Raw genomic sequence first — 19,091 nt, forward strand, 5'->3', positions numbered from 1 at the left:
TTTGGTGGGGTGGAGGGAAACACATAATTGACCCTTTAAATTTAAAGGCATAGTCAAACAAAATTTTATTTCCAATCCCAGAATTCTCTCCCCTTTACCACTACTACAGTTTTTCCGTTTTCTGAAATGTTATTTGCCATTCTCAGATTCCTAAAAGAAGCTGTCTATCTATCTTTGTGATTTCTTTAAGGCAGTCTGTTAAATGCCTATGGTTATCCTCTATCAGGCCCAGTGGATTTGAAAGACTGACTGACTTAGGTAAGGCCTTTTAAAGAAGTCAGTTTTTAATCTCCAAGATACTCTGAAATAGCAAAGTAAATACCTCCAAAATTTATGTATTCCCAGGTCTCTAACCTCCCCCTTTCTTTAAATTGTCTGGTACTTAAAAATCTTTGTTTCTTCCAACTTATACAAAACATTATAATGCTTTTCCACACACCTCCTAGTAATGAAGAATGTAAATAAAGAAACCAACTTCTCAATCCCTGCCAGAAGAAGGGTAGCATAAGCAGATAATTATATCTAGTCATGTGCTTGAATTACATGCTGGTCACAAGATAATTCCACCACTTGGTAAGCTGGTAAGGATATTTTTGTTCATTATTTAAGGGAGAAGTAAACTTGGACTAAAAAAACCCCAAACAAACTTTGTTAACAGAATTAACCCTAAATAGATTAAAAAATGCCAAAGATGGGGCAGAACAGTAGCCTTTACATTCTTTCAACCACATTTTGTATTATTATGAGGGAACAAAGTGGAGGTTTAAGTAGCATGGAACAACACAACATTTCAGGTTTATCACAGCTGCTACTGCAGAGACACAAAGATGTCTCTGCAGTAATCTCCTGTAATGGTCCTTTTCTTCACTTTCCTGTAGAAAGGGCAAGTTTAGAGGACACATGGCTCTGCCAAGCCTGGTACAGTTGCACCGGGTCACTGCAGAAGTATTTCTGAAGCAAACTCCAGCTCATCCCAGGTTCTGGATAGCCAAGGGAACCTGGAGAGGTCACACATGTGCAGAAAGGCCTTCCATGCACCCTCCCCAGCCCCAGTCCTTATGAAAGCTTTTATCCATTTGCCTGTACCTGACTTTTGGTTATGAATGATTTGACTCATTCATTACAGAAATTCTCACTGTTATACCTGTAGGAGTAGAAATCTGGAATGACCTTTTCTCCCCCCATACAGGTGCAATATTTTTTCTGTTGATTGTTACTGGAAAGTTGGAGCAAGCATTCTCTCAAGTTTTTTGTTTGTCCTAAGAAAGGTTAGAAACATTACTGGTTAACTGTAGTGACCTGGGTATTTGATCACCTTCTACCATCCAAAATCTCTTTTGCTTGACTTTCCCACAGAGCCCAACTGCAGCCTTTGCAAGGCTCAGTACTGAATTGTGAAGTTGGTCACTGTATTTCATAAGGTGTGCCTGTTTCCTATTATCGAAAGAGTGAAATCAGAAACAGGAAACATTTATCCACATCAACCAGATCTATGAATGGGAAAATGCAAAAAGCAATGGTCACAGGCAAAAATATCCTTGCTCAGGAGTTCGGGAAGGACGGACAAGCTTTTCTTAGTATGCAGTGAGAAAACTGAAGCTGATGATGGCTCTTGGTATAAAGCCCTACAAATTCTAGCACTAAATTCAGATAATTACTTGGAAATGGATACTTGAGTAGGAGCTTCATGGCTTTCTTCGGAGGCATTCACAGATAAGGTTTGCATTCCCATGAATCCAGAGCAAGTGCACACCATTACTAATCAGAAGCCTATTTCTCCCCTCTAAATCAAGAAAACATAGAAACTCACTAGAAAGATGACAAAAACAGAAATCCAATGTTTGAGACATTTCCATGTAAAAACAATATGGAGGAAGCCTCATAATAAAAAAATATTTAACAAAACAGAACACATCTTTAGAACTGTCACTTCTGGGATTAATAAAGCACTGATAAAAACTGTGCACTCACTTGAAGATCAGCTATTTAGCTAATTCTTTGGCCTATATTTTGTAAAGTATTAAACATTTTTAAGTACCTAGATAGCTGCCAAATTTCACTTGGTTATTTGAATCTGTATAACCATGGATTTTATTTGCAGTTGTGTTGTATATAAAAACAGAACCAGTCCAATAAAATGATCCAGGGGCTCCCATTATAATTAAGTCCTAAAAGAAAAATAAAACAAAGCCATGTTATTCATATTTAAATATTAATGAAAATGAGCAAAGCAAGTCAAATGCTTGTCTTTAGACCTTGTGTGAATTCAATAAAATGCTACTGGAGATGCATCTGGCTCAGTAATGGGGGATTACCTCTGGATCACAGATGCCATTTTCCAGAGTTTCTAAGCATACAGTTATTAAAAACTCTGAGGTGTGAACAACTTAGAAGAGAGCAACAAACAGGGTATTTGCTTCCCCAGAGCTTTTTTAGAAATCATTTAGAGTGAAATGAAGATTACATAACACAGTATTATTCTGTCAAGCAAGAAGGTAAGCATTACTAGTGTTAATGTTACATCAAATAGATTAAAAAGAATAATAAAACTTCATACTCTTATATTCATGCTCTTTTTCCAGATGAAAAGCGACTTTGCATTTACTAAGGTGCAAAAGCATTGTTGGGAATAAAAACTTAATTTTGGAATTATCATGCAAGTCTTACCAAGATTCAATTAAAAAGAGATGAGAAAAGTCTGATTTTTCCCTCCCGCAATAAAAGACAGTGTTAATGCTTGCATTTACATATACACTTTTAGGTATGTGTACGTACAGTAAGTGTGTATCTATCTAGAAAGAAGTTTGGTATTTTTAATACACACCTCAATGTAAAAACTAGACATTCCTGCCTGGCACGACCCATGGTCTTCTCCCAACTTTCGCACATGATCTGAGAATGCCAAGAAATATTGAAAAGGATGAGAAGCATGTAGTTTATGAATTTGTTACTAGCTCGTCAATGGAAGTTGAGGCAAGTTAGAAAACGATGACATAACATTTTTGATTCTGTAATAAAACTAGAAACACTGGTCTCCTCTATAGCTTCAATACAGCATTGTAACAAACTCAAAGCACTATGTATTACTTGATCACAGCTGCCTTTGAAATCTTGTGAGTATAAAAGCTATACTTTTATTTTTTAAATTGTTCCATGAGTGAAATAGCACAAATCGTTTGAACAGCAAAGTTAGATAAGCTTAGCTCTTCTCTTCCACTCTCTATAATTTAGGCATAATCTGACTGACAGGCTTATGATTCTTGACAGGAGTTGCTCTGATGGTCCACTAGTGCTCTGAAGAGCTTGTGTTATGGCTATCTTAGACATATTGGTATCCATCATCCTTAGCAATTGTCTTTACATCCAACTCTCCCAGCTCTATTTCCCTGCTTTTCTTTGCTAACTGTCCCCCATCAGGATTCCCTTCATCTCATCAATAGATTTGTTCACTTAAAAAGTCAAAGATGAAAGCATGATTTCACCAATGTTCGTAACAGTCTCTGAAGCCAGCAGAAGGACATCTGATGACATTATTCTATCAGTCTGCATAGAAAGGCCAGATGATCAGCTCTTCCTTGCATTGACAAGGGGCAGGCTCATGAGATTGTTCTCCTGGATGGGAGGTAGGCATGCAAGGAAAGGCAGGGATGGACTCATTTGATAGCTTCATGTCTTGACTCTTATCCTGCTCCTGAAATCCTCTGACGAAGGACCACTGAAGGTCTTGTGCCACAGCAGTGGCCTTGGCTGGAGGCAAGTAAGGAACAGGGACACACTGTATCAAGGAACCACAGCAGCTTTGTACCAAAGGCTAAGGAGCAGGCAGCAGCCATCACTTGCAGGTATTACCGATGTGAGGCACTCTCCTGAGCAGAGCAAGTGACAGAGTAAAGAAAGGAAGAATGTCCTCTACTGGCCTATTTTTGAGGACCACACATCCTCCAGTGACCCAGTCCAAGGAACAAATATTCTGATGCCCTATTGAAACTATATTTTTTTACCTGTTGAAAGAAGCTTTTATTTGAAGTGATAAACATCTTGCTAACAAATTTACATCACAAGTTGGGCTCGTATCATTAGCACTCAACCTTCAAACCTTTGGCTGCAGAAAGCCTGCTCACAGCAACATAGGCTCTTCACAAACTGTGCACCATGCAGCTATCTTGCCCTTCCCTACAAAGGACCCAAGCAGTCTGCTTACCTTTATAACATGGGCATATTCTTCTGCTCAGTTCAGTTCGAAAATCAGAAGGGACAGCAAAACAAATACCATATGGGAGTTTGTGTTCATTTTTTATGTAAAAGATATTTTTCCATCTATGTCCACAAGCCTATGGATAAAAACCAAACATGATTTTTGACACAGAAGCTCAAGAAAGGTGAAGGCAGTCTGACAGACAGACATGCAGCTCCAGCGGTTAATACATACAACGATAGATCCATTTTCTTTTGGCTGCCTTGATAAACTGACACCCAGCCACTGATTATCACGTTCTTCCAAACAAGTCTTCCCACAGTACTCTCCATTGGGGTTGCCTAGGACACAAAGACCAATGCTTTGAGCAGGGGTACAAGCTGAAGGGCCACGTAGTGGGTAACAGGAGCACCCAAGAACTCTGTGGGGAGACTACAGTAACTGGTGAATCTGACTTCTGTCTTAAATAGGCCATGTAGACTTTTCACTTTCTTCTTGAACAAAGGTACAATTGCACATAGCCAAAGGGAGCATACTGGTTCTGAACATAAGCTGGCAGCGAGGCTTGGCTTCTCCGTCATTATTAAAATTAAGATAGAAAGTTAATTTACATCCACCTGATGAAGGACTGGCTTTGCAAGTGTTCTTCAGCCTAAAAGTTCCTAAGAAACACAAGTAACACCTGTGAGTGCTACCTAAACTCTAGCCTAAAGCAAGCATCTTTCCACATATGGATCTATTGGCAGCAGACCTTAAAATTATCTCTACTGCAAATAGCTATCAAATGAAGGGTGCAAAACTGCAATCTCTACTGGAGATGCCAGATAATTACATATGCATATCCTGCATACTCCTTGCACTGTTGCAATTATTTATCTGTAGCTCTTTGTATCTGTTCTTAAGAAGAATTAATTTTTAAAACCTTAGAGAACACAGTGACATTTCTTCTAACCCCCCCCCCAATAGTATTGCCAAGTTAGCAAATATTTGCTTCCTCCTAGAAAGCAGTAGTGATAAGGAGAAGCTAAACATTTAAAAACATTCCAAGTTACATAAAGCAAGCTTTCCATTTGTAAGATGTCTCTATGCATAAGCATTAAGCAAATCATTGAACCAGTATTTTCTATGCATCAGCACAACACAGTTCATGAAAAACATTTCTGATAAGGAAACATATGTCATTTGGACAAACTCTTTTGCATAATTTTTAAGACTCTCACAGATTCAATGAAGTTACTGGTGAACCCCAAACTTTTGAGTTTTAAGGGGTTTAGTTACCCAGAAGAGGATGCCAATGCAGACCCCAGAGTACCAATGTTACCAAGAGAGAGGAAAAAAATTAAATCATTCCCCCTAAAACTGTGCTCACAGCAGAGCTGAAATTTGTCACTGTCCAATGCGCTAGAGAGTTTAAATACACTTTAGTGGACTTGTTGAATTCCCTTTACAGGACATACAATTGCACAATATCAACTAACTATGGAGATAAAATAGAGGGATACACCTACTCTATTCAGTAGCCAGGAGAAAGACACTGACTTACATGATTCCATAGCTAGGACGTCATGGACTTTTTGAGAGAAAATACCAGATTAATGGAATCAAGATAGTTCTTTATCCCATGGTAAGAAAACATCAAGAGAAGCATTTGTATGACTTTTAAGGTCCGTTTCAACCCAAATCATTCTACGATTCTATGAAAAAAACCCAACAACCATCCTTATTTCAGAGCTTGTTCCCTACTTTTTTCTGGCAGGCCTACTAATTGACATTTGTCTGAAGAAACTGCTGGAGCCTTGATTTCTTCTACTTACATATTACCTCTCTACTTCTTTTTCCAAACATCACGCTTTCTCCCTGCTCTGATGGAGACAAGAGTAGCGCAGTCCAGAACCCCTCACCATACTGCAGAGAGGAGGATGCACCCTGCACACTGCAACAGCACTCTACCTGCTTCTGAAAATAACACCCTTCACACGGTTAAGAGGCATGTGACTCTCCTTCATCTCTTTACTACTTCCTCCCCCATATGCCTTTCCCTAAGACATCAAAGAAATAGCGATGCAAAGTCCAAGTAAACAGGAACTGACCTTAGCACTTTCATATTCAATTGTCTTCAGGCCAAGAGATTTTATATTACTGTCATTTAATAATTCTTGTAGGTCACCTGAGGAACGGTAATTAACAACATGTGGGCTCTTACTTCAAGACAAGCATGAAAAAAAATGCGTTAGTTAAAAAAATCTACTAAAAAGAAGTTTTTTCTGCAGGTTGACAGTTACTGCACTTTAAGTGATAGGCTTCTGAATTCTCCTACTTGGTTAATGTCAACAACATGAAGTTCCACATACTGAATACATAGCAATTTCAGACACAAGTTTGGAATTTAGTTTTGGAATTTAATTTTGGAGTTATGTCACATAGAAGTCCTCACTTCCTAAGACAGACATGTCCATGGTTTGCATAAATTATAGAGCATGTTAATCTGATTGAAATCTCCTCAGAAAACAAAATTCCATTACACTCCCACATGTAAGAATTAATCCTCCTTGAAATCACAAAAAGCCCTCTGCTAACTCCCTTCTAGCAATGCTTTCCATCTTTTGACGACAACAACTTTGGTTTATAGTGTATTTTTAGAAATACACTAGAATTTAGAATTTATAGTGGATTTTTATAAAATGGAAAAAGTGGAGAAAACCAGCATCATAAATTTAAACCTCAAGAGGCTTTTTGAGACTTTCTATCAGTAAGTCAAATAAGACCAGATAATAATGACATAAGAGATAAGAGAAAGTATTGCTCATCTTAGCGCTTCATATCTGTGCCGTAACATGAAAAAGCACCACTATTCCTTCATGATCATTGGATTGTATTCCCCTTTTACTTGGCTCCAGGAAACATTCTCGATTCAGGTTCACTTTGGCCCTCTGTTGACCTGCTGTCTTACGTCTCCTCTCTTTCTCTGACTAGCAAGTATTCAACCACCTTGAAAATGATAGGCCTTTGTGGGCAAGAGAAGCATGAGCTTGACATCCTAGACATCATGGTGAGCCCCTGCTCAGGGTATGACATTATAAAAGCTTTATCGAATGCGAAGAATGCTATATTCCACACAAGCAACAGAGCAGCACTACGTAAGCTCAAGAGGACATGGCAGCTTGGTTGCCTCAGGGAAAAGGAGCACGTGCTGTCACGAAGTCACTGAGAGATAAGTAATTGCCCAGCCTGTGTACATTACACAGCTGGAAGATACACTTCTGCTATAACCCCTGCTGCATGCATCCACAGAAACAGCACAATCACATATAAATAAGGTCACAACTTATAAAGTCTCTTCTAGCTTTGGCCTCAAGGACTCTGATACAGATGTTTGCAATGTCATCTGAAAAACCAGCTTTATATAACTTGCTTCAGTGCTTTACATGCTCAACAGCCTCTCATGATCCTTTTTATCCTCCCAGTACTCCTCTGGTCCTACTGGTAATTGATTAAAACTATGAAGTCTACTGCAAAGACAACACGCCTTTTAATATCCTACTCCTAGATGTCAGGGCCTCATCAGACTCTTTTTCATTCATCCAGGACGATCTTTACAGAGATTTGATAGGTCTTATCTCTCTTATGATCCCTCAAACCACTTCTATGCAAAACATTTTAGTTAAGTGCCAGCTGCTGAACTCTGAACAGACCTAGGTCCAGAAGGTCCTGTCTTCCTTGGAATAGTATGTCTATTTCAAAGGAGATCACTGACAGGGGACAAACAATGCAAGTGAGATCAAAAAGCCAAACTACCAAAGGCAAAGCTTAGTGAATTCAAAGTTGAACAATGCAGGTCAGCCCTGTGGGGGAAACCATTAACTGCTCACTTTTCCATTGTAATGATTCAGCTGGGGGAGCTAGAGGGCAATTTGTTCATATATTAATTGTAGCAGGGACTTAACAGGAAGGGTGGAAGGCTGAAATTGCGGGCAGAGCTTTCTGGTCTTCTGTTAAACAACATGCTCTGAATTTACCATGTACATTCGTAGTTGAATCTCTCTTGTTTTTCAGACTGGACTGCAACTTTTATAAATTGTTTCCTGTATTTTTAGCCAGTGAACCAGTCTGTTTCAAATCTGAGAGCAATTTTGTTGAAGAACTTCTGTTTTGTTTTGCAAGTCCAGAATATCAAAACATCTGAAGAACTTTGTGCAAGTTCCTCTGCAATAACCTATGACTACCTCAAACTGACGTGGGCAAGGTTTTGAAATTCAAAAGACCAGGAGACTGGTAGAAGTGGACACTTAGTGCTCCAAATAAAAAACTTGAGGCACTGTATTTTGTATTTGTGCTTAGAGCTTGATTACAAGCCTCTGCATCTAATGTAAGTCATAGTTTAAAACCACTCCAAATACAAATAAATCAGCAGTCTAGAATACTTGACACTAGTAACAGAAGTAATAGAACTAGAAAAGAAACTCTCAAAACATTACTCCTCTATTCAGCAATCAGGGAGAGATTTTAAAGTGCCAGTAAGGGGCTTGGAAGATGAAGATTTGCTAATGTATCTCGTGGCTCCCCTCAGCCCTTAAACCAGCCTAGGCCCTTGCAATACCTTGAACAAACGTAAAATTCTCTGAAGTATGCCTGGATAGGTTATTTCCAGCTGCTGGAATGACTGCAACACAGCACTATTCCCAGCAACTCTTTCTCTACTGAGCAAGCAGATAGGAACATGCAACATAAAAAAATACAACAGCAGTTTTGTGTGATCAGAGGCTCCCTAATTGTGCATGAATTCTTCATTAATTAGTTATGCCAGTCTCAAGGCTACTTTAGTGAAAAATAGCAAAAAAACGTTTTAACATATTTCTGTCTCTAAGTAATTCACATCCATTACAGAGGCCAAACACTTGGAAAAACCCACTTCTATTGCTTGTTGTCACCTCTACATTTCTATGACTCAAAACTAGAAACTTACTACCTCAAAGATTCTTTTACTGACAGAAATGTGAATTGAAGTATTTAAGAGAAAGACAGAAATGGCTATTTCTCAATTTGCCTGTCCCAGCAATGTAATATATCCCTGCACATTTTTCAAAGGAAATTACCCTATTCTACGAGATCAGAACCCAAACTTCTCACTGTCACGAATCCAAGCAGGAGAATGAGGAGGTCACTAGCTGAAAGACACAGCATTGATAAAACCATTATGTCCAAGAGTTGCTGACAGCCTGAATGAGTTAGACAAGAGATAATTAAGTTCAGCTTTGCAACTGCAAGTTCCCTTGTGTATTTCTGTGACCGCTCAGCAGGATGGCAGAGGCTTAACAAACCTCAGATACTACACTACTTCATTTACACCCCACACGCCACAACCGCCTTTGGCTTCTTCATTGACCTCAATGACCTGTTTTACAAAAGAGCATTTCTTTGCAGTATCTATTTAACTTCAGAAATACTGCAGACGTACCTTCACGATGTAAAGATGTCAGCTAGCACTAACGGAAACAAACATTCTGCAAAAATCTCTTGTAGTATCACTGGTTTTAGAAGTGCAGGACAAGACAGCAAACATCATTGCGTAACCTGCCACTCTAAACTCAGGAATAGCAGCTGTGTTAAATTAAGCCTCTAGAGCCACATATACATTTCCATTCACCTGTTGCATCATTTCTTTTAGAATCCCTTAAGCTACTGAGGAAAAAGCCCATCAAGCTATTTTGTTAGAGCTTTTGTTTCCCAACTGACTAAATGAGTAAGTCGAGAAGTACTACAGATGCATGTAGTTTTCAAAGAACCTGAAACTTACTACCCTTCCCTTCCTTTCCTTCCCCCATGCAGTGAAAGACTGTTTTCACCTCTAATCCAGAAGAAGGGGTTTACTGCCTCTTAGCTATTTCACTACTTTTGCAAGCCTCCTCTTACAAACAAACATTTGGAGAAGAAAGCTCACTGTTATATACTAAAAAGAATAAAAAATTAAGAACTACTTGAGCTGGAAAAAGTTTAATTGCAGTTCTTTCTATGAGCAGCTGCTTGTCTTTTCCTTATGTAGCTACAAGTAAAGAGCCACTTAGAGTATCTAAGGTTTTTTGGCTTGATTAAAAAAAATAAAACTCTTATTTCTATCTGTAGGGGAAAAAAATGGATAGAACCCATCAGTTCTAAGCATTATGCATAGATGTGTAAAGAAATAGTTGTTTTAACATTTTTTGTCAGAGAATGCATGTTCAGTTCACGGCACACAATTGCTTTCATCGGTTTCAAGTAATTTGAAAGTCCTTTCCCGCGCTTATCCTTACTGGGCGGCAAGTTCACAGTTTTAACGGATCGGATGGTCTTGGTCACACCAGGATAGAAAGTTCAGGAAGCTTCCTATGCATAGTATAGGGCTAGAACCAACAGCATTGTATGCCAGTGAGCCCAAAGCAATTCACACATAATCATGGTAACCCATTGCAAAGTGTTCTCCTTTTTAAAAAGTAGCAAACACTTTGAAGTTGGCTAAGTGCATCCAGTTACATCTCCCAAGCATGGGGACTGAGGAGGTACAGAGGAGTGTGGATAAATGCAGGCGCTGGAAAAACTGATTCAGTCAAAAACAGCTTTGTTCCCCTTAAACTCGATTTTTTCAACAAATCTGCAAGCAGGGAGAACCCACCAGCAAGACAACTGTGGCTCAGAGTTAGTTCAGGATACTTTCTATGAAGGGAAAGCTTTGCAGAAGACGATTTAGGCACATGCTTCCACCTCCCCACCCCCCCATCTCTGAGCTCATTACACTAGCCCTCTGCTCTGAAAGCTGAACTAACTTTCTGCTGACAAGTACGAGAGACAGACAGAAAATATCAGGAGGCTTTTGAACTAGATGCTGAAGGTGCGAAAGAAAACTGGTAATGCAAGCTGTCACATGCAACTTCTCCAAATCAAGTTCTGGTGCATTTCTTTCAGTCTACACGGGGGAAAAAAAAAGGTGCCACCGTTGCTGCCCTTCGGCGATAGCGTTAGTCTCGCCCTTTACCGAGAGATAAACGCCAGTTTCATTTGAAAGGACGCAGGAGAAACCCTGGCGGCCCGTTGCCCAGAAGGCAGCGGCAGAGGACCCTCCCGTCCCGTCCCGCCGCCGGCAGGGACACCCCAACCTCCCGCCGCGCCGCCTGGGCCCCTCCGCGGCCCAGCACCCGTGGTCTCCCCGCCCGCGCCCCGCCGTCGACTCACCCAGCTGGAGCTGCTCGCACCGCCCGCGGGGGTTCCCCCCGATCCGGCACCGGAAAATGGCCCCGGGGTTGACGACCGAGATATTGGCGGGCCAGCTGGCCTGCGGGGCGCCCACCACCAGCCTGCGGGGCAGAGACGGCAGTGTGAGGGGCCGCGACGGGCGGAACGGGCCCCCGGGGGGGGCCGGCCGGTAACTCACCATTTCTCCTCGCCGTGTTGGTGCAGGAGAACCGAGTACCCGAAGAGGGTCCCGTTGCCCCCCTGGAAGAGCAGCGGGTGCTGGGTGTCCAGGTTGTAGGGCTGCGCTGGCGGCAGGCACTGCCACAGCAGGAGCAGCGGGGCGGCCCAGCCCGCAGCCCCCCTCGCCGTCCCACAGCTCCGCATGGCTCCGGCCAGCCGGAGACAGACGGGCGCCCGGCGCCGGTTTCCCGCCTCGCTCCGCTCCCCCGCTCGGCAAAAGGGGAGGGCAGCGCCGCGCCCCAGCCCTGCCCTGCCCCACCCCGGGACAGCACTAGCCTGCGCCCTGCACTGTCTCTGCTACAGCGGGTTGGGTCGGGCGGCCTGCCCTCAGCCCGGGGTCGAGGTGTCCCCTCCGGATGGGGGAGTCGCACGGCCGCGCCGCCTCCTCCCGCGCTGCGGCAGCCGCTCGCCCTTCCAGGCGGCGGGGGTCGGGTTTCTCCCCGCCCCGTCCGCGCCCACGGTGGTGCTGCGGGAGGGGGACACGGCCCGCAGGCACTGGGAGGGTACGGCCTCCGGGACCCCGTGTCCCCGGGCAAGGCACAGCCCGGCCCCATGGGACGCGGTCATCGCGACCCCCGTCCCCGGCGGGGCAGCGAAGGGGTCGGGCCCCCTCATCTCAGTGCCGGTACATCTGCCCGGCGGCCAGCCTGGGCGAGGTGGCGGCTGTTTCGGCGGCAGAAGGGGAAAGAGCGAGCAGCGGACTTTTCCTAAAAACTTCTTGTTGACTTTCCAGCCGCAGCTCCCCTGAAGTGTCCGGGTCCGGTCAGTCCAGTTCGCTGCTCCCGCAGCTCATCTTTCCTGAGCGCCAGCCGGGGAGCTCCAGCCAAGCGCGGGCCCGTCTTCAGGGAGGGAGACGGGGTGGCAAGGCTTGTATTGTCCTTTCAGATGTAGAAAAAAATCCCAGTATTCCTGTGCTGTAAGCCTTCGCCCACCGTCTTTGCTTTGAGAGGGTCTTTCCTAACCCTCCGGTGGGGGTATTTGAGTCCTGAAACCAGTGCCCTAGCAGCAGGCAATCCTGAGCCCAGCCTACCTATGCTGGGCAAGACACCTCACTTAGTAGGATGAAATCAGAACAACTCCTCGTGGCTTGATTTTTTTTTTACGTTTTAGAGTAACTTTTTCACATTCCTATTCAGTTCTTCAGTTGCTGATAGAGTTACCAGCTATTCCTCCAGACAGCACGGGAATAAAGGAAAACCTGAGCATCACATGAGAGATCTGGTATTTAGTAGGTCCTGAAAGCCTCCCTTGATCTTAGTGAGGACCTTTATTCTGTGTGTTTTCAGAAGTCAGTCACTGACTCTTGGTTTAACTTGCACTGAATTGCGTGCATACTGAAATCAAGGCTGGTACTTCTACCTACAAACCTTGCTCTGCTGAAGCCCCTTGAATGCCAGGGCTTCCCTGCTGCCATAATCCGTGTATACAGATAACCTATGTATAACAGTAGTTTGAGCTAGAGGAGCAAGAACATAAGCACTTCCAAATGAAAAGTTTAGTTATGCAGTTTACTTATTGTATCTCGAAGACAAACCCAGTATCACTTGAACTATTGAATTTATATACATTAGAAATTACTCTGAAATGATAGAGTACCATCTCCTAACGGAAATTCATGACATTTTAAGCCTCTTAGAGGCTTAAACTCTCCTTTCATTTCCATTCAGTTGGTGGTTATGTGAAAAGTTACACTTCTGCAAAATGCTGAGCAGCTACCAGGGCGGGGCACTGGGACAACGCAGGAGTAATAATCTTGTTGTCCCAAACACATGCAGACTTGTAACTCCTGAAATGAGATCAGCACGTTGCAAGATTGGACAGTTTGTCAGACAGTCAGCGGTGTATCTTTTTTTAAGTCCTCATCTCTAGAACCATCAGAGGGCTTCCCTGGATCACCCTGTTGTAGAGCAGCAACTGTTTCGTGTAAAGGAGTTAAGCAGCTCCTCAGCTGCTATTCATCTTCCTTCCAACTACTGACATCAAAGGAGTTACAGCAATCAACAGCAGCTGTGAATCTGCATTTTTACCAGTCAAGAAGTTTTCACTGTCATTCTGAAAGCAGCAAAACAAGCATGATTCAAAGTCAAAATGCTAAACTGTGGTTTGGCTGGTGGGAAATTGTAACATTGTTTTACCACCATCCTGACCACTCAGCCAGTTTGGGGGACTTTAAGGCTTTTCTTTAAGAGATTGTTATGATTCCTGGGTTCATTTCTTGTTCACAAAACCAGACACATACTCTGTCCCTTAAATGACAGAGAAGGGAGCAGCTTTCCAGACTCCTTTTCCCTTGCTAGTTTATTTCCTAAACACCTATTTCTGCTCTCTCTCTCAAGACCCGTCTTAAGTCCATCATTTTGCAAGTAGCTGATGCAGGAACCACATATCTGCATCTGAGCAATCTCTGCAGCTGTATTTCGAACCATTTGGGAGAACCCCACCCTGACCCTTGATTAGGTGACTTGTTCCTCACTCTTGATGTTGTAGTTTATTGATGAGTGCCATGTGGGGGTAAATGTGTGCCAGGTGCTTGTGGTACTCAGAGACAAGTTACAGTCTCCTGAGACTGGTATTGTAGGGAGAGAGACTCTACTGAAAGTTTTAGGGACTTTGTAGAACCTCCAGTCCTGCAGCCCCTGGACTGCTAAAGAGGGCACTGGGCTGGTGGCAGGGGTCTTAGCTGACAGGAGAAGGTAGATTATAAGGCTGTAGGATTCAGTTATTGACACACAAATAGTTGCTTATATAGGCAGATAAGAACTGTATTGTACTTCACCTGCCAGGAGGAAAAGTGTTTGCTGTCTCCTAGGCTGTGCTAGTGTCTATGTGATTGTGATCCTCCAGATATCAATGAAATCAGCAGAACATAAATCTAGTGCAGTGTGAGAAATCCATATTTTGAGAAATATTTGAGGGTTTTAGTACAAATCAGGTGCAGGACCAGGCAGAGAGCAAAATCAATGCAAAACTGACAAAATAGAGTGATAGAGAGAGAACCTGAGTTTTATTAGGGATTATTAGGAGAACTTGCAGAAAAGGTAGAACCAACACTGGAAGCCAAGTACCCATATTTACAAAGAAAGTACATCAATAGATATAAACTTATCCTGAAATAATAAACGGAAATTCTTCCCAAAACATCTTGCTGCTGTGCAATCTGGACAGCACATCTTCCATAGTTCTCTGTGAGTTAATAGCGCTGGAAACAAAACATCACAGTGTCTTGCTCTTCTGCTTGACAGTGATTTGCCATCTAAGGCAATTTCAGAGGAACTGTTGGGATGGTATGTTAAGTGAGAAAGTATATTAGTCCACAGTTTGGCAAGAATTTTTTATAGCAGATGTGTGCACTTCATCTGACTGTCCTCATCTCTTGCTGCTCATTCTTGAATCATACTGCTGCCTCTGTTACACTGGTACTGTTCTGCGTCTGAGCAGTGAACCAGATCAGAGAAGTGATCTGGGTTAAAAATAACCCAGCAGAAACACCAAACCTAGATCAGATTTGCAGTGCAGATGTTGCATGGCTGGCAGTGTTGGTTGTATTAGTAGGGTGGTTTAAGCTTCTGCTGCAGCTTTAGGAGCTTTCTCAGCCAACAGCCTTTGCTTTCTAGAAGTGGCAAGAGTCTGCATACTTAAAGCCTACACATCTACTTTAAAATGGAAGCAGAAATCCATTTCCCCAGCATTGATCTCCTGCTGGAGTTCAAGGATCTTGGTCCAAATACTCTTCTGCCTATGTCCTGAAGGGCCCAGCTTAAAAAGAGCTATATAAGAGTAAAGCAGATTTACTAGGGCCATAGATATCAACATACAACATGATGTGAACAAGGTGACCGTACAGTTTTGTATAGGATGACACATGGTCCTTCAAAGTTTAATATTTCAAATCCAATTATGAGGTACTAACTACTGCCAAGATTTTCATGTGTTAGTTTATGCATTTGGAAGGTGTATGAAAGGAAGTTGCTTGGAAGAAAAAACAACTTGCCTTCCCTATAGTTGTTCAATTTGAGAAAAGCAATGGTTTGGGTATTTAATCACTGTCACCATTGCTTACCTCTAATACATCCCACTGCTGGTGAGAAAAAAGGAAAGAAAATCACATAATCATTCTGAATGTCTCTCATTAGCTTTCTTCTGCGTAATTTGTACTACTCCCTTTTTGATTCCCTAGCTTGTAAGGCATTTGTATTAAATCAAGTCTTATGTATGGGCAGACATCGGGTAACTGGTCGTGAGTTCTTTCATTGTGTTGCAAATACAAGGGAAAGCAAACTTTCCTAAAAATCTTCATGTGTATGCCTACTTTCAGCTGTGTTTATCCTCGAACTCCTTCGTGTCATGTAAGCCTACCATTGCTTATAGAAGATTGTCTCCAGATCTACTCTCAATTACAAATAAAAATGATCAGTGGTTGATTTCCTGTTCCTAATTAGAAAGAGTTGAAAATTTCATTTTGAAATTGTCTAAGTACTTCAATATTGATATTTCAAATGGAAATCTTCTAAGCTCTCACTCCCTTCCTCCCCCAGCAATGGCAGTAGGCCAAAAAGTCTATTATTCATATGCTGTCATCTGAGAAATTATAGAAGGCAAATATACTGTTACACTTACCCCTAAGATTCTCTTCAAGAAACTTCATCTTCCCTCTGCTGTAAGATATATGTGAGCTGGCATGAAGAGAATATATTGTCCACTGACAAGTATAATTAAGTATAGGTGTCTGAGGCACCAAAAAGTAGCTAATATTAGCAAGGGTCTTGATTCTTATAATTTTGCTAATGTTCTCTTTAGAGATCTGAATTTCATTTAGAATCAGTTAAAGAGCAAGAAACTTTTCATTTAGTTGACAAATGTCTTCACACTCACATGATGTCTTTTTAGGAAACACTTTAAGGAAGTTTTTTCTTCCCTGAAACACTTGTGTTGTTGAAGACAGGCTTTCCAAAAGAGCTTTCCAATATTTAACCTTGTAATGGTGTCATACAGACAGTGGCTATGGCAACCTGACTATGAGAAGCAAACAATAGATCATTACAGTTAACAACATCTTAATTAATGACTGCATTCTGATTTACAGATAGGTAATACTGGAAATTAATCATTATATGTGTATGTATGATTAATGCGTTGCATATCCTTTTTCTTTCTTAGAATTTTGTCTAAGATTTTTGAGTTGCAAGGTCAGATCCAACCATAAATAATTAGTTTGGAGTGGTGCTGAGTAGCAACATCTTTTCCCATCCCAAAGGAACTGCTGAGCTTTTGAAACTTTCCCATCTCAAATTTCCATGTGCCGTCTCTGTGTCTTCCATTGCAAAAGTCTGGATCAGCACAATTGTAGCATTTTTCATTATTTTCACCTTTTCAAACAAATATTTTAGGGTTGATACAGTTATTTTGACATGAAAAGCAAAAATGTATGTTCAGAGTATTTCGACATAAAAAATTATTTAGTTTTCACCTTTTTTCAGGACGAACAATTTCTTTAAATTGACCCTTTCCTGAAGTTATTTTCCATTTCAACAGAAAATGGCCTGACCATCTCCTGATATTGCAAGATTTTGGTGGGTTTTTTTTTTCACATTTCTACTTTTCCATGGGTTCCACATGTCTGCTGAAGAGATTGGGTGTAATGAGAATGGATCAGAGTCCCTAAGAACTTTGCCAAGATTTATTTCTTAGCTGCAAAGCAACTGTAAGTTAAACATTGATCTATTGCTTCTGCTAGGCAAGATAAACCAGAGGACAAGCTAAAAGCACTACCTTTGGTCATTTAACCAAAGCAGACTGAAGTAGATATCAGTTTTGCTGACAAGAAGTACCAGAACTATACTCAGGTATGAATTCATCACCACCAAAATCACTTGGTCATACAATAGCTTGAATTTGTGTCAGCTTTAAGTATGTGCATATGTCAATACAATGAGACCGTTACGTTGCACAGGGCTGCCATAGTGGTTGTTATTTTCCAAAGGTGTCCATTGAAGGATACGTGAATGACTGAATATTTTAAGAGGAGTGAGGGTGTTCTTTGCTCTCTCTCTCTCTTTTCTTTTCTTATTTGTTTATTTTTAAATAATTTGTAACAAAAATATGTATGGTAAATGATTGGTGAAAGTTGGACAATTAATAGTTCAGAATCAAATGATGCTGAGGTCGAAAGCCTTTGACTCCATAGGAAAAGTAAGCACTATGAAAGCAGCCCCCAGATTAAGAAGGTTTTGGTAGTCTGCAGAACATGTTCTTTCAGCAGTGATAACAGGTATGTTTCAGATAAGAAACAAACTCATAAGACCCCCTTATTTCTTAAAAAAATAAATAAATGAAAAAGACCAAAATGAAAACAACCAAAAGACCCAACCAAAACAGTTGTTGGAAGAGAACTGTTGAAAGGAAACATCTGGAGGAAATGCCAGTCGAATTTCAGTCTTGTCTTCAGGATGCCATAACTTACATTTTCCAGGATGCGATACTGTGCTTCATCAGACAACATCACGATGAGATCATACCTCTCAATATGGACTCCAGGCCACCTTTATGAAGCATGGTAATCATTATGTCTGATTCTGCTTCCTGAGAGAGTATATTAGAAATATTTCTCATCCATCGGTCATTTCTTTCATGCTAGCGTGGAATTCTAGGTATGCAGAAAAATGATTATTTCACAAACTCCAAATCTATGTGAGGGTAGAAGCAGGCATCTCTAACCAGGAGCCAGCCCTGAAATGTTAGTGGAGATGCAGAGTAAAGCCTAAGAGAAGCCTCAGCTAAATCCAGGACACAATTATGATAAGAAGGAAATATGGTAGAAGGCGATGAAAATTCAGTGATTTTGTATAGCCATGTGCAATGTGAGACTTCTGGAATTTGTCGGGAGAGATGAAAAAAAGAAATTGTTCTAGCTTGTTATGTATGTTATGTTGTGTTACGTATGTTATGTTAATATGTTTATTAATGTTTTTATAGCACTCCTTCCATGCATTCTCTTAGTATGATTACAAACCCCATCCATTCCCCATTCATGGTTTTATTAACCTCTTTAAAAATTAGGTTTAGAAACAAAAACTTTCTGGCAGACTATCAGAGATCTAGCTATTAAAATGTTGACTTAAAATATCCTTGGTACTGGCATCACCTTCATAAGTAGTTATTTGTTAGCGTTGTATCTATGATTTCATAGTAATCAGGTCTAATAAAAGTCTAGACCCTCACATTTTAAATGTAATTTTTTTTTGTTGAAGACGTCTGTGTCTATTTACCTGTTTGGTTTGGGTTTTCTTTTGTTTGTTTATTTGGGTTTTTGTTGGTTTGGGGTTTTTTTCTGTATAGCGATCCTCATAATGGGTACTATTGTAACAATGTTGCAAACTGCCAATACAAGTTTTACAGTATAATGGGTAAGATCCTCATAATGGGTACTATTGTAACAATGTTGCAAACTGTTGCT

General features: G+C 41.3%; 1 protein-coding gene across 2 annotated transcripts in view; it reads right to left on the bottom strand.

Moving 5' to 3' along the window:
- Positions 1-12,001, bottom strand: part of ITGA4 (integrin subunit alpha 4) — a 37,679-nt gene extending 25,678 nt beyond the window's left edge. Inside the window, exons 1-6 of one of the 2 annotated variants that reach the window (XR_003991509.1) lie at positions 11,598-11,815; positions 11,399-11,520; positions 4,430-4,536; positions 4,202-4,331; positions 2,825-2,892; positions 2,039-2,168 (exon numbers count right to left, since the gene is read on the bottom strand). Coding sequence is in view for 1 of the 2 variants with exons in the window: in XM_030487044.1 (XP_030342904.1) it covers positions 2,039-2,168; positions 2,825-2,892; positions 4,202-4,331; positions 4,430-4,536; positions 11,399-11,520; positions 11,598-11,782 (742 nt within the window). In the remaining variant the exon portion in view is untranslated. Of the gene's footprint in view, positions 1-2,038; positions 2,169-2,824; positions 2,893-4,201; positions 4,332-4,429; positions 4,537-11,398; positions 11,521-11,597 lie in introns of both variants that reach the window. The other variant, XM_030487044.1, reaches the window with a different exon arrangement.
- Between the last annotated feature and the right edge of the window lie 7,090 nt (positions 12,002-19,091).

This window comes from Strigops habroptila, chromosome 5 (genome assembly GCF_004027225.2).
Source record: "Strigops habroptila isolate Jane chromosome 5, bStrHab1.2.pri, whole genome shotgun sequence".
NCBI classification, from domain to species: domain Eukaryota; kingdom Metazoa; phylum Chordata; class Aves; order Psittaciformes; family Psittacidae; genus Strigops; species Strigops habroptila.